This window comes from Gobius niger, assembly GCF_951799975.1.
Source record: "Gobius niger genome assembly, chromosome: 12".
Classification (NCBI taxonomy): Eukaryota; Metazoa; Chordata; class Actinopteri; order Gobiiformes; family Gobiidae; genus Gobius; species Gobius niger.
In genome coordinates, this window is record NC_136863.1 from 24133291 (window position 1) to 24149342 (window position 16052).

The following is a 16052-nucleotide window of genomic DNA, read 5'->3' on the forward strand; positions in this document are numbered from 1 at the left end:
AACAACAAGCTAATATTAAATAAAACTAGGTCTTTGTGCTCATACATTTTACATGCATGAACCATCAATAGCTTTTTTGCATCACAATCACATAGACCTAAATACCTAAATAAAACATAAATAAAATGTCAAGCAGATTTTTTTTTTCTAATGGAAATGATTTGAGATTTTGGTGCTATTTTAATAGCAATCAAGTTAACCTTTATCCTAATTCATTTAGCATTTACCAATGAACACATCAGTTAAATAAAGCCAATCTGACCTTCTTACTACTGGTGTTTCTGATGCTGAACGTCCTGACAGTGTAATAGGCCAACGACTTCGAGCTCTTCACCGTCACCAGGAAACTGCCGTACTCCTCCTGCACCTCAGCCGGCCAGTACTGGTCACACTTTCTCTGAGGGGCAGTGAACGCGCCACAGTTAGCACAGAGAGCATTAGAAACAAACGACCATCGTCAGCACTTCAACTCACTCGTCCATTCTCCACCAGGTTTGTGATCATGACAATGACGCCAACGTTTTGTTCCCAGACCATCCTCCAGAAGTCCTCCGTGCTGGATCTGAGCGGGCCCTGGGCGGCGATGTACAGCTTTGGCTTCTTAAAACCCTGGGCAAAATGAAAATGCACTTGATTTGACCAAAAACTTAGCACTTTTCATATTAAAGCAGTACTAAGTAACTCTTCCCCCTAGCGGCCATAAGTGCAACAGCAGGTGTAGTAGCAAGTTACGATTTTTTAACTTATTAATTGTCTTGGAGAGTAAATACTACGCTGACAGAAAAAGTGAAGGGAGAGAGGGTTACTGTGCATTCAATTATACAATGGAAATATTTTTTTTCACTCAAACTTGGCTGTAAATACTGTTTAAAGTGACGTTAGCCCGCAGTTAGCTTTGCCCGTTAGCATGTTAGCTTCTTCTTCATGATTCCATTAGTGTGTATTGCTTTCTCCGCACCGGTGGCAGTCAAGTTGCAAACATGGTTTTCTGGTCAGAGACACCAGGGGGAGATGAAAGACCCTCCAAACATCCCATAAACACTTGTATTACCCCCACAGGGTCTACGAAACGGATTTATTAAGGTAAACACGTTACTTAGTACTGCTTTAACTATTCATTCCCACCTCCTCCTCTAAACTAAACCTTGTGTATGCAATATACAGTATGAAAATATAAATCGACTAAAACAGTAAAAGTTAACACTCAAACTGATTCATAAACCAGAGTATAAATGCTGTTCTCAGGCAAGGTGGCTGAATTGTCTTCCCACTTACACAAACTGTGGCGTCATTGCAGTATTTTGAAGATCTTTCGTTCTTGCAAACTCCCTTTTTTTATTTTTTTACAATATTTCTGTATCACATTTAGGCCAGTCCCAAGGTTATTATAAAATCTGTGTACTTCTTCTTTAAAAAAAAAAAAACAACAACAAAAAAATATAGATATAGATATATATATAAAAAAATAAAAAAACTAATCAAGGATGGTGTTTTTGTGCAAAGTTAAGAGTGGGTTGAAACTGCCAAGCTACTCGGAATACAACGGTGTGGGGAAAAGAAGTGGCGTGCTCTTCTCTGTTGAGGGCAGCAGCCAATCAGAGCTTGAATAGAGAAGCGACCTTCGGCTGACTGACAGACTGGAGAGCCTTGTGAGAGATCCTCCAAACGCTTTTACCAACTTGACTGCCACTCGCTGCTTTTGTCGCCTGTTCTTTTCACAAAACTGCCAAGGAACACTCAGTTTTTGATTTGCCTCCGCTGCACAATGCCTCATGGACATATTTGGTAATCGACACACGGGGATCTCTGAGAACAACGGTGTTTTGGCAAGAGGCGATCAGAAGACAGAGCAAGACATTTTGAAGACTCTAAAATGCCTTTGCACTAAGCCATCACCCGCTCGAACTCAAAAATATAACTCTTTTGTCAAAACCTTGAACACAGTTTACGTTTGCACAGTTCACAAAATGCTTCTCTCTCGCTCCTTTTGTCTTACACAGCAAACACAAGATGCAAACAGTGAACACATCTTTTCAATTCAATTCTATTCAAACAGCTTTAAACGACATTTCATCGCGTAACTTTAGCACAAAGAATTCAAAATATGTTACTCCCAAGCCAAGAGTGGTGTATTTTGTGAAGTTGATCTTAATATAGAAAACTGTTCTACGTTTAGGAAATGTGTGCTAGGTATCAGAAACTACAGTATATGATCAAAAGCCTTCATGGTAGAGCTGAAGATAAAAGCTGTTAAAAAGGGGGAAACGTACATCCACAAAGTTTGCGTTTATGTAATCGCTGATCCTTCCCTCTTTGTCGGTGAGTGCCGAGAGCCGCACTCGACTGTGGTCGTCTGCAGGAGAGCAAAACAAAATATTATTTGAAAGGGTGAAAGACTGAAAGGTTTTGATGCATTTTTCTGACAACTTGTGAGGATAATTTTGGTTACATCCAGATACTGAATGTTAAATTATAATATGCCTCAAGCCTGAAAAAGCAGGATGTGCTGTCGTTTTCCAGAAGCATTTGTTAAAGCCATACTAAGTAACTCATGCCCCTAGAGGCCTTATGCGCCACTACAGGTGTCGTAGCATGTTGCATTTTTTTATTCATTAATTGTAAATAAAACTACAATAAAATTAAAAGTAAATACTACGCTGACAGAAAAGACAAAACCTTACAAACAACTGACTCTGGAGCGTCCTAGAGACCACTGTGATGGAGAGTAAAGGCGCCATGCTGACCACTCAAACAGCCGCTAGGTCACTACAAGGTCAATTACGCACAATTATTATTATTTTTTTTCCACATACAAAGTTGCATAATGCGCCTTTAAGTTGTCATTTTAAAAATATATAAGTCAGCATATTACGGCGTATTATATGACCCAACAAATAATCATTCAACTCATAAATTACCACTGCCAACTCATCTAGAATATAAACATGAAAAAAAGTGTACTCACAGGCCAGAATGTTACTGTATCGGTTCTTGGTTTTGTTGTCGGGGTGATTTGAGATGTCAGTGGTCAGTCCCATGTCCACAGTGCACACCTGCACCTCCTATAGGCACACATAAGTATCTTAATGTACAAGATCAGGTGTCTGAAAATCTCCCACAGTAATAGCACACTATGTTGTTTGCGTGTCAGTCTTTTTTGCCTATGCAGAAGAGCGCACTGAGCTGAACAGGACACGGGGCAGTCTTACCTCGTAGCTCTGCTTCAGGATCTACAGACAGGAAGTGAGGAAGCAGCCAGCGGTCAGCGAGGCGTTTCCATGACAACACAGGACGGAAACAAAGGTGCAGAAACAAACATTATGCACAAAAGGCACAGATACAAATCATGCCACAACAGCGGAAGAGTTTTGGTTGAGACCTTCCCACGATGGCCAATTATGAAGCAAATCTTTAAGAGAAAGTCTCTTTACCAGAACTGTTCCTACAAAGGGACGGTAACATTGGCATACTCACAAAAAGAAATAGACAAGCACCATTTACTACATTCAAGAGGACAGTACAGTGTACAGTACACTTTCATCAGTGTAAACCTATCCTTTACATCTTCGTCGTCCACCAGGTTCATGTACCCTTTCACTGCAGCCATAAATAATCTTTTCAGTCTTCTTCTTCTAGGCGCCACGCTTGGCACCTCTAACTTCTGTTTCATTTTACCCTAACATCCACAGCCTCTCCAGCTCAAAGCTAAAAAACACACCTTTGAATTTTAGCCAAGGAGAGGATATGGTCTGAGAGAGGCGTGATGGAAACTGTCTCCATGAGGAAACTCTTGTTGTACAGAAATGGAGAGAAGATACAACCTGGGCTCCACAGATCCAATTCACAACAACAGGACGGTTAGGGTCACGCAAATGAACCGAGGTGGAGATTAGCAAGTTCAGGGTAAACATAGATCAGGGTTATATCAGATCTAAAAGTAGAGGACACTGTATATTGGGCCATTATTTGGGTATTTTACAATATCTGCTATCGGCCAATATCTCCGGAACTGATAGTGATTGAGACGTTTTTGACATTGGAAAGAGCTCAGTCACAGCCTTAAAACACCTCTGGTCGAATTTTATGTTGGAGACTTTTGCTTGTAATGTCAGAACCTTAAGATAGAGTCTTAACGTTTTTTGTTTGTCTTTGAAATGAGCTTCCTCTGAAGTACCTACTAAACATGAATGTCCTGAATAAATCAACCCTATTCCTCTAATAAAGAGCCCACTGCTGTCACAGTTCAACACTGTCACTTTTTACAATTTAGAAGCATCATACACAAGATTGTAAATTTGACATTTTTAAAAAATCGGCCAAACTATTGGCCAAGAATATCGGCGAAAGCATATTGGCATCGGCCTGAGAAAAACTATCCATCTAAGAGTGCATAAAGCCAGTTTACAGACCACTGGAGCCACATGAGGTAAAAAGCTAAATGTCTTTACTTCTATTCAATCAAGTACTGATGATTGGAATTTTTCTTTTTTTTTTGCCACAATGGAAAACGATGACAACAACTCCTGGGCAGACTGAAAGCTTCCTGCCTCACTAATCATGGGCAAATGGACACATCCAACAATTTTGTACCTAGTGTACACAATGCGCCATTGTTTGTGGCAAATAATTACAGTGTTTTGTTCTGTCATACCTCAAACTCTCTCTGGAAACCAAGAGTGTCGTGAAGATCTGCCACGTGTTCGACAAAAGCCTTCACAGGAAACACATTCCGATCATCTGACAAACAACAGGAGATGAATTACTGTTATTCACATGTAAATAAGTACTGTATTTTATGGACTATAATTCGCTCCGGAGAATAAGGCGCACGAGCCAAAAATGCATACTGAAGAAGAAAAAAACATATTTAAGTTGCTCCAGAGTATAAGTCACACCAGCCTTTGCAACTACCGCTCTTTCCACACTTTTTTTCAGCTGCTCAATTACCTTTTTTTTCTTTCTTTCAGTGGCACATGAGTAGCAGATATTGGTACACAAGCCTAGAGCGCCCTCTAGCGGCTGCCAGTGTGAAAACAACAAACATGTGAAATTATATATTTTGATATATAAGTCGCATCTGAGTATAAGTCGCACCCCCAGCCAAACTATGAAAAAAAAGTGCGACTTATAGTCCGGAAATACGGTTGTCAATGACAATGTGCTGAAAAGTTATGGATGAATGATTTCTCAAACCGTTCGTGCCATCAAGTCGTGGCAGGCAATACAGATTATACGGTATGTAGCATAAAGGCTTAATCATTTCTTAGAATAATTAAAACCAGCTCCTAGTGGTATTGCTCTCGTGTCACACATGCGTTACCTTCGGTCTGACCAGGCATGTGGTTGGGAGAGATGACTCTGGGAGAAGAGCTGTCGTCGATGTAGAAGTGCGCTGTCTGGAAACACGTTCTGCACAAATGCAATCATATTTCATTTACAAAACCAAAAATAATATTCAACACAAACAAGCAATTTCATCCGAATACTAAAAAATAATAATAATAAAACACGCGGCTTTAGTTGTTCACAAGAAACAGAATGAACAATGAATCTAATCCTAATCACCAGTGTGCGCAGAGGGAAACGTAAATAAAAAGGAGGTAGCGTCTTCTTTGTAATGTGTTGACAATGCAGTCTGCATTTATTTCAGTGGCACACGCCGTTAGCCCAGATTTGGGATGACACACTGTAATCTCCCCCAAAACACAAGGAAAAAGATGTCAAGTTAATCCCGGACAAGTTTTTAACCGGATCAGATTGCCTTGGTGTTGTCCCGGCCAGAAATGGGCTCCAGGGATTAACACCACCACCACCAGCAGCAGCAGCAGCAGCAGCAGCACAGGCAAAATAACAACTACTACATGACTTCTGATGTCTGGTTTATGATGGGGATGAATGAAAGATCAGGATGAAAATATTTGTTATGATTATTCTTTCTTTTATTAAACGTAATTGTTATTTTAATTTAAACTATGGACGAGGAAGAAAAAACCCAAACAATTTAATATATGTATTTTGTTCTGTCTTACATCTATCCATACGGTGGTGTTATTGATTACTTAGACGTTATTTATGTCATGGCCTGACAATAAACTATAATTTTTAATTACAATTTTTGCCTCACTTTTTGACTTCAATCAGCGAGTGTGACTAGAAGACAAACACAACCTACATGTAACTAATGGGAGCACGTTTGTGTAATGTTATCTATTTGCAGATCATGTCTGTGTAGTTAAAAAAAACTAATGCCGCCTTCATGTGCATTACGAGTGCATTGTGTTCAAGTGCTTATGCATCGTAGCAAAGTGGAATAATAACAACTATAAACAAATACGTTCATGTGAGAAAGTCGTACAAATCGCTGACCTACAGCTACTTTGTATCTGCTTTGATAAGTAAGTTTGGCTTTACATGACGGTAAGTGTAGAAAGAGACCATATTAAAGTGATAGTCTGTAAGTTTGCAAAGTGCGGAGAGATAAAGTGAAATTTGGAATCAAATTTAACCAGAAAGCAATTTTTAGTTTGCAAAATGAGGAGAGCAGGAACAGAATTGTAAAAAGTAAATGATAAAGGTCCTCCCCCTCCCTGCTGATTGACCCGTGACAGGCTGGTTCGCAAGAAAAGCTCATCTCATTGGTCAACACTAGACTCTAAGTAGTTGCTGAGGTTCAGGAAGGAGGGACTTTACAAAAATTAATATATACATAAATATATATTATTACTTACTTTACATCCATTTTTGCACATTTAAAAAATAAATAAATTGTAACACACTTAGTAGTTGCTAAATGGACAAAGCATTGTCAGTCATTGTCTGAAGAAGGGCTAAGGCCCGAAACGTCACTACTCGGTGAGCATTAAAAAGCTTGGGAGCTACACAGTTGTGCGGATCTTTCATTTCTTTATTAGTGTCTGTGTCAGTGTCATTAGCAGTATGCATTTCCAAACTGTTCCTGTTTGTTATGAGGCAACTGCTGATGTGATGTTAGACCAGGCTGCAGCACACTTCTGTTTGACATGATGTCAGTCAGAGGCGCTCTTAAGTCCAATAAAAAAGAAATAAATAAAAGTGCTAATAATACAAAAAATACTAAGGCACTCAAATGATCAGTCACCACATGCTTAAGTTTGGCATGAAAACCAAGTAAGTGTTTCCCAAACAGAGCAGCAGCGTAAAGGTCCAAAAGAGCGCTAATACTGAGTACAGGATTAGTGCTTAGCCCTGCAACTGTCTGACGCCTCTCTCTGTGACACCACTCTCTCTGTGTCCAGATATAATCACGGGGATGTCCATTTCAGAGTGGCCTCCAAACATACACACACAGAGCATCCACCAACGGGACAGGGCCTAATCCCCCTACGCCGCTCCCGGGACGATTACAGGCTTAGCACTGCTCAATCTCCCAGCAACAACAACACGACAAGCCCCGAACATGAACAATATGTCAGTGCGCCAGATGAGAAAAGTACAGTCGGATCAGAGAGCAGACTCTCGGTGTTTACAGCGTGTCCTTGATGGGATTTCACAAGTTGCTTATTTCACGGTCTGAGAGTGGGCTGAGTGGTTTGTTCTCAGTAAATCTTTCTCGGTAAAGGATAAAAGCACGGAGAAGTCAAAGTTTTTTGCAATGTGGCTGGGAAAATATGAACTTAAAACATTAAGCTAAATGTGTTGTAAAATCATTAGAAGCTGTAAAATACATCAGTTTTCTAAAGCCTTACGCATAAGGAATAAGCTTACTAATAAAGTACTGACCTACGCTAAGTTCGACTCCGCAAAGTCAATTTACCCTTCACAAATACTATTGATAGAGCCACATTTTCCGCTCTCATGAAAATTAACTTTCCACTGCTTCTCATTCAGCGTTTGTTTGCGCCAAACCGCTATTTGCTCATTCAGAGCGGGAAAAACGGCAGCGCCCCTCAAGGTCGGTTGACTGTGAATCAGAGAAACACTCGAGCTAGTTATTCAGAGCGCGGCAGATGCAAGGACATCGAGCACTGTGGGGCTGGTAAATGGGGGGTGTTTTGTTTGGGACACGCGCCCGAAAATACAAACATAAACAGAGAGTACAAGAGGAGGCGAGCGGGAGATGCCGTGGTGGAAGATTAGAAACGGAACAAAAGGAGGAGAGAGGTTCAAGTGGTCAAACTATCCCCCTTAAACTCTCACAAGAGGTTAAAAGGAGAAGATAGGGCTGAAGTGGGTGAGGTGCGCAATCTTATATACATTGGCAAGAAGTAAGTATTATTGACCACCATAAAGTGTACAAGTGTCTTTTTCTTACACTGTGGTTAGAAAAACAGGTAAAACTAAATATCCAGTAGTTTCACTTCCTGGTCCCCCTCTGGCTCCTCTTTGCTGTGCAGCTGTTTCAATAAAGAGTTAGTCAAAGATCCACAAGTGCCTCGAAATACATCCCCAGGGCTGCTTTTGATGAGAGAACATCGTAACATGGTAAAAAGCTCTAAGAAGTAAATTATTCTTCTTATTATTAGTAATACCGGCCTTTATATGCACTTATAACAAACGCCAGCAGAGGGTGGACTTCTTTCTCTTATACCACGATGAAGGCAGAAAGAAAATGTAGGAACCAGAAAACAAGCTAATCTGTGCCGTAGACTCCAATTTCTAAACTTTCTTTCATAACGAGAACTGAGCCTTGTGTAAATAGATCTCTATTTACAACTTAGTACCCATTACAGAAAAAAAATAACTATACATTGCCAACAATTCAACGTAAGGTATAAAACAGAACAAAAGGAAGGAAAAAAAAATATTTAAAAGTAAATTAAATTGAAAATGAAAACCCACTTTTTCCTAATGGCTTCAAATACGAGTCTTTCATGTGTGTGGTAACAAAAATGTACACGTGAGTGTCTGACGGACCTCCAGTAGATGAAGATGCTGATGAGCACAATGAGGCCGAACACAGTGAGGGTGGAGATGACGGCCAGAGGGACCACGGCCTTCTTTTCTCTGTCTCTGATGGAGCCCACGCGGGATTCGTGACTGCTGTTACTGGCATCTGCACAACAAATATACACAATAATTAATAATAGACCACATACTGCTTGTTTCCTGTACACTTGGGGAGATAGGACAGGTCAGACTAACCAAGGAATAGCAGACCATGCTAAAAAAAAAAAAGGTTTTATTAAAATACTGTGTTAAAATAAGATTGCAAAGTGGAAGATGGCTTCACAGTTTCAGGAAGTAAAGGTATACAACTATTACACAAGGATACAAGGATAAGAACTAAATATATAATACTAGTCTAATACAAGTGAAGAAAGAAAATAGGCCAATTGAAAACTCTAAAGAAAAGCAAATACTCATTTAATCAACAAATTGAAAATGAAAATGTAATATGTGACTATTAGCTGTTAGCTGTTAGATGTGACTACAAGCTTGTTATTGTTTGACACTTCCTTCTAATCAAAAGATCTGCCTACGAGTCCTGTTTTCAGCTTGTTTAAATTAATTCACGGCAAAACACAAAACATGGCTGAAACAATAGAGTGGACAAGGCGCTTCTTCTCTCTCAGCAGGAGATGTCAAAACAGCTCCGGATAAAGTCTACATTCAGTGATTATCCCCGAGAGCTCTGACTAATTTCTTAACAACTATCCGCGGCCAGTGACGGCATCTGCTGATTTAAGAAGAAGAAGAAGAAAAAAACCCGCTGGGAATTAACGTGTTTACCATAGTATCTTAAGACACATGTTATTTTGCTCCCATTTACTGTTGTTCGGTCAAGAGATGACAAAGTGAATAGACAGAAGTAACAGTTTTTGACACTTCATTTAGCGCTAACAAAAGTAGTTTGTTTGTGATGTTTGAAATTGTTTTAACTGTGAACACTGTCCAGTTGATCGTGGGTCAGGCACTAAAATTCACATTTGGACGATGCAGAGTTTTGGGAGTTTGCTTCAAGCCATGATTTATTTTCAGGTGAAATGAAGCGCTTTGCCGTCTGCTAAAACTGCTTGTAATTCTTCACATGAACAATAAGGGTGTATATGAGGCATTGTGTGTGTTAGAAATGATTTAGGACGTCAGCGAATAGTTCATAATCAATTATCTTCTAGATATTGCGATGCTAATGTTACTGGCATTATAAATCTATTTCCAGGTTCACTCACTAATACAGGATTTTCATAAAGGCCTATGTAAATGTCCATAAAATTAGTTATAATTTAAAAACTTAAATAAATATAACCAAGTGAATCCTACTCATCTGTGAATATAAAGAGCAACATTTTTCCAACAGGAACCACACATTTTGCAAAACCCTAACCTAGCCGGTATAACCCTTGCTACGTGTCACTCTGAACAGAGCGCAGAGAGGGAGTTGAAACGCATTAAGTTTCCAACATCCAAACACACCACAGTCACGTCGTCATTCAGAGCCTGCACTGAGCCACTTCAAAGCACCGCACCGCCACAATGTGTCTTAATCAAAGGTTCGTCACTGATCCGGCAGGGTCAAAATCATCAAACGGCACACTGACAAAGCATAGATGGTGTCAAGCTCCACCGTATGTATCTGTGAATGAGAAGACGTGAAAAACTTGCCTCCTCTCTGACCCCAAAAATATCTATTTGTTCCTTTATAATCCTCAAACCAATATGGAAAACTAATATACAGTAGATTAGCCTTGACTGGCGGGCGCTGCTCGTCAAAAAGTTGTCTCTTTTCTCACAACGACGTTCAATACTCGGGTCAGTCATGTTTAGCTCATAATAGAAAACGTTATGCACTTTCTACCAGCATTCAGTCCTAGTCATAGAGAAGCATAACTCGGGAGGAGTTTTTTTTAGACAATATAGACAGGGATAAAAACCCTTAGAGGCCCTATACCTGATTGTTTTTATTATACAATCAGGTATAGGGCCTTTCATTATTACAAACGATGAAAGAGGAAGCCACTAAATGTATATGTTGTGGTCATTCCTAACTTTTTCATTTTATTTGAAGTATTTGAATTCTTCACAGGGCCGACTTTGTAGAGTCTGAGTTTACAAATATTAAAGGAGGACAAAACAAAATCTGTTCCATTACTTGAAGAAAGATCAGGTAAATGACCTTTAAAGGAACAGGCCACCGTTTTTCCATACTGAAATATGTTCTTACCTGAGCTTAGACAAGTTGATTCGTACCTGTCTGGTCTTTGTCACGCAAAACGACCAAAGATGCGGTTCGCATTTGGCCTCTCCCATTATATTCCTATAGCTCCAAACGGGGGTGAAGTTAGAAGTGACTACGCTCTTCCACAGGGACGCACAAAGACCAGACAGGTACATATAAACTCGTCTAAGCTCAGGTAAGAACATATCACAGTATGGAAAAACAGTGGCCTGTTCCTTTAACATTTGATGTAAAAGCCTTAGAGTGAGATATTAATAGTGATTTAATAATCTGTGATGTAATTAGTATTTAGTGACCCCTGGTTTAAAGTCCCCTAATAAACAGAATGACATACTGTATAAGCGTTTAATTACAGGCGAGTATAATAGATGGAAAAATAGCACTGTTGATGTTTATTTGGTTTGGTTAGGAAGTTTGTCAACTGAACGTATTTGTATAAAATAGCACCTGGAATGTTTCGCAGTGTGGCTTTAACTTTGTATTTTAGTTTTTAGTTTAGATTGCATTAGTAGTTCTCAGAGACACATTAAGGTTACATTTTGTTTTGTTTTTTAAATGTCAGGGTGGAAAAAGGTGATTTCCAGTGATACCACTGTATCATCGGAAATCACCGGAAATCAGTTTCCCTCAAAATGGAGACTGAGTGACTCACATCTATAAATTCAGAAGTTAGGGTGCCTTAGAAAGTGTGCTGCTTGCTTGCATTGCAGTAACAGGATAACGTATGAATGTTTAAGAAGGAACATTGAAAACCTTGATCTAAGAGTGACTGAAAACATTTGAAACTGTAACTATTTTGTTTCCACACATCTGCATTGCACACATCTTTGCATGGCTGCACAAGTGGTTCTGAGTAGTTTCTAAAGTGTGAACAAGAGTAATTAAAAGTAAAATTAAAGCTGTTAAAAAGTCAAAGTAAACAGAAAAGTATACTTATAGAGGCCCACGCAATTCCATTGCCAAAAGAGAGAGCATCCTTTTAAACGACCTTCTTTTAATGGTTTACGTATCAACGGGTTATTTTCACTTCAAACTTTGCCAAAGCTTTTAGAAATGAATGAAGTGCTTGGATCAAAACAACATGGAAAAATGCCAATGGAGTTTGAGTTTAGAAATATATGTTATTCATAACCGAAGTTTAAACTGACGAGTTAAAAGCATCTAATGGTAAAGATTTTGAGTTGAGACTATAATGAAATAGGGAACTAGAGAGAGGCTGAAAAAGGCATTTGTCTTATTTAACACTCAAAGTTGCTATACAATTTCCTGAATCTGATTTGTGACATTTTCATTTGGTCAAAAAAAGACTACATTGCACAGGTCTGTTCACTGAAACAGGCCGCAGATCAGTGTTTAGCTGTGGTCCTGCTGCCCTCTACTGGCCACCAGGGGAACTGTGGCAAGTTAGACAGTTAAAAACATACAGTAAGACGATGGTGAATCAGTTATTGAGAAATATATATACTCTAGGGCGGTGCAATATATTACCAAATTATCATTATTGGAATATCAGGTGACAGCACATTTATTTATCAAAAAGGTACAATATAGAGCAAAATTCCTGAGGGCTTCCATCTGGCTGAGATTTAGATACCCAACAACAAACACGCGATAACTTAAACATTTTAGATATATTCATGATAACACGTCCTTTTTCTGGTAACACTTGTTTTTACATAATTTATTGGGGGGAAAGCCTTAGTATAATAGAATGTTCTGTGTAGAAAATGTTATTTAAAATACCGCAAAAATATTATCAAAACTTAAAAGCATGGTTGTTTCAATAGGATTTAAAAGAAAACAATATTTATGTCAATTTTGCACTTGGTGCACATGGCATCATTTACAAATCACTGGTTAAAAATTATAGTTCTGGTTGAAAATAAAAGTTAAGGTGGAATGGCTTCAGTTAGATGTCACTCAATATAACTGAGATGCAATGACAGCATTTCACAACCAGTTTTCGTACTCAGGGGGACAAAAACAATATGGGGTTTTATATAAAATAAACTCAACACTAGTGAATACTTAGAAATCTGAGTTGATCACTTTCTAATAATAATCTGCCGTAACTTTGAAGTAGGGGTTACTTAATCTTGCCCACAATATGAATTCTTGCAATATTTAATGCTAACTAAGGTATTTTACTTGGAGAATAAATGAAATACTTTTTCAATGCGATACATAAGCAGTTGGAACCACTGTGCTACGAATATGACCACAAACCAAAATAATACCAATAATAACAAGGAGGCCACTATGTTACATGCTAAATTAAGATAGTCATGCAAACAAACAAGCGCTAAATTAGTTAATATGAAAAGCCACAAAGTAAAGAGGAAAGAATGGAGTAAATACTGAAGATTTTGAGCCATGGTTCTGTTAAAAGTAAAAATGCACCCAAAGTAAAAAGAAAATGGGATGTTGTTTGTAGATGGTTGGTTAGTCGTCCCAGAACTCTTGATGATGATTCCTCCATTGAAGATGAAGAGGTAACATGGATTCGGATCAAAATAGTTTTACCTGCTACTGGCTCCTCCTGCTCAGGCTCCCTCTCGCTTCGGTCTACCAGGCTGAAGTCTGAAGAGGTCTCGTTGTCATAGAGGCCCTCCCCTTGCCCCGAACCGCTCTCCTCCTCTGCACCATTCAGCGTTCGGGGCAAATCCACAGTTGTCACCACGGAGGTGGTCGGATCCGACCCGCTTCCTGTATCCCGTGATCCGATTGCGCTACCGCTTCCAGTCTCAAAATAAAATGCAGAGGTGCGGTCTTCCAAATCGTCCAGACTGAGACCCGAGCCTGAAGAAGTGGTGAACTCTGGCGGGACGGTGACGCTAGCATTGCTGGAAGGAGCGAGGTTGTCTTCTCCAGATGCTGAGCTTTGAATCCTGTCCCATTCTTGGTCGACGCCTTCGGGTGAATCGGGAAAACTGGCTGACCCAGATGCGCCACTAGTGTCTAGAGTTGTGGGAGTTGTTCTAGGGGAGGAAGATATGGGAGATGTCCCGTCTGAAAACGAGGAAACGGTAGGGCCAGACTGTGTGGCTGTAACAGAAATGGGCAGGTCATTTTGACTGACTAGGACAAAATTTGAAGAGACTATTGGAATGATAGGAACAGTAGAGCTTAGAGAAATCCCTACAGAACCAGAACTCACGAAATGGTCCAAACCAACACCAGGGGTCATCAAAACACCGACGCTAGAGTAGACCTGCAAGCTATCCAAAGCTGAAGACGGGAGGGGAAAATGGGAAGAAGCATGCACCCAGACAGCAGACACGGAGGCCTCCAATGAGCAATCGCATAAAGCGTCGGCATCGCTGACCGTCGGAAAACCATCACCGCTGACGTCTCGAAGGAAAGAGTCTATTTTGCTTCCCATGGCATATCTGGAATCGTCAGGAGAGCGGGACATCCCAGTAGAGCTACCGAAAAGAGTGAAGTCGCTAGACAGGACGACCGAGGGTTGCAGAGTAGGGCTAATAGACGCCGTAGAAAGTGACCAGCTGGATTCCGAAGGTTCAACAGTATCGGAAACATGTCTTAAAGGAGGGGTTTGGCTAAATGTCGATTGGTCACCCATAGAAACAGAAAACCCAACATCGAGAGAGGAAAGTTCTGTTTTGGAACGGGAAGAGGGATAAGCGGGATGGGGCGAGGAGGAGGCAAGAAGCGCAGAGGTGGAGGCGTGAGCCGCTTCTTGACTAGGGAGTGGTGCAGGCTGGGAATCCAAGGTGGACGAAGACAATACAGGCCAAAAACTGGAGGGAAAGAGGGTGGGTGCAGCAGCAGTAGCAGCAAGGTCATGCAGGCAAGCGGAGGGGTGCACACCGCCGGGACAGGGGGTAGAGGCAGAGGTTAACGGGACAGAGAGGGTCTCACCATTGGGCTGCGAAGTCTGTAAGTCTGTGAAGGTGCCAAAGGAAGATGTTGGGGTGGACAAACTTGGGCGGGAAGTTGTAGGTTGGATAGAAGGTGCTTGTGTTGAAGAGGTGTCAAGGGGAGTGTCGTTTTCTTGGAGGGATGAAGCGTTACGGGAAGTCGAGTTTTCTTGGAGGAAAGTGGGAAGGGGTTCAGTCGTTGTGGACATACTTGCGTTTCGTCTGGGCCCATCTTTCGCGGGGCGTAGGAGCCCTCGATCGCTCGCAGATTTGACGAACGGTGAAGACGTAGTGGTCCTGCTGAGGCTAGTTGTTTTGCTCGCATTGCGTGTATCTGGAGTTGCGGTTGTAGTGTTCGAATGACCAGCTTCCCCCTCTTTTGCTTTTGGACTGGTGAAAACCGAAGAAGCAATCGTAGTGTTCAAATCGTCGTACGTCTTATTTGTACTAACTGGAACTAAACCTTTTCCTGTTTTAGTCTTTGGACTGGTGAAAAGAGACGAAGCAGTTGTGGTTGTCGAACTAAAACTACTGCTAACTCGGTCTGTAACATGCTTTGGTATTTGAAGGCTGCTATCCACTTCGGCCTTAGTCGAGTACCAAGGCCTCGTGGTAGTGTGAGCAGCTGTAGTTTTAGAAGTGGTGCGATCCATAGGTGCGAAATGCATTCTTCCCCGGTTTTCTGATGCCACAGCGCCCTCTGGTGGTTGGGTGGTGGTGGTAGAACTGTGGTGTGCAGTCTTTTTGGAGGTCACATGAGCTGAATGGGTGGATTTAGTTCCTGCATCTGTAGTGGTGCTCCTCCATCTTGGCTCAGCAGTGGTAGTCTTGAAGCCAGGAGGCGGTAAACGTGGATATTCTGTGGTTGTTGTGCTTGGAGACTTTGTGGGCACTAAGGCTAGTCCATAATCATCCTTTTCAACTGAATCGTTCCAGGACAAATCAGGGTCGTAGTCTTCCTGTTTGCACATAAAAAAAAGTAAACATAGTGTATTAAACAGTGCTTCATGGGCTAT

General features: G+C 40.7%; 2 protein-coding genes across 4 annotated transcripts in view; one reads left to right on the forward strand and one right to left on the reverse strand.

Annotated features, from left to right (window-relative positions):
* Window positions 1-16052, forward strand: part of LOC306971420 (troponin I, fast skeletal muscle-like) — a 164658-nt gene that overhangs the window by 23671 nt on the left and 124935 nt on the right. The gene's annotated exons all lie outside the window — the stretch shown is intronic.
* The window catches only part of ptprz1a (protein tyrosine phosphatase receptor type Z1a), a 72853-nt gene that overhangs the window by 7977 nt on the left and 48824 nt on the right, over window positions 1-16052 (reverse strand). Inside the window, exons 12-20 of one of the 3 annotated variants that reach the window (XM_079567666.1) lie at window positions 13679-15995; window positions 8893-9031; window positions 5321-5409; window positions 4652-4737; window positions 3210-3230; window positions 2966-3062; window positions 2271-2353; window positions 475-609; window positions 263-397 (exon numbers count right to left, since the gene is read on the reverse strand). In XM_079567666.1, coding sequence (XP_079423792.1) covers window positions 263-397; window positions 475-609; window positions 2271-2353; window positions 2966-3062; window positions 3210-3230; window positions 4652-4737; window positions 5321-5409; window positions 8893-9031; window positions 13679-15995 — 3102 coding nt within the window. The remainder of the gene's footprint in view (window positions 1-262; window positions 398-474; window positions 610-2270; window positions 2354-2965; window positions 3063-3209; window positions 3231-4651; window positions 4738-5320; window positions 5410-8892; window positions 9032-13678; window positions 15996-16052) is intronic. The other 2 variants (XM_079567668.1, XM_079567667.1) reach the window with 2 other exon arrangements.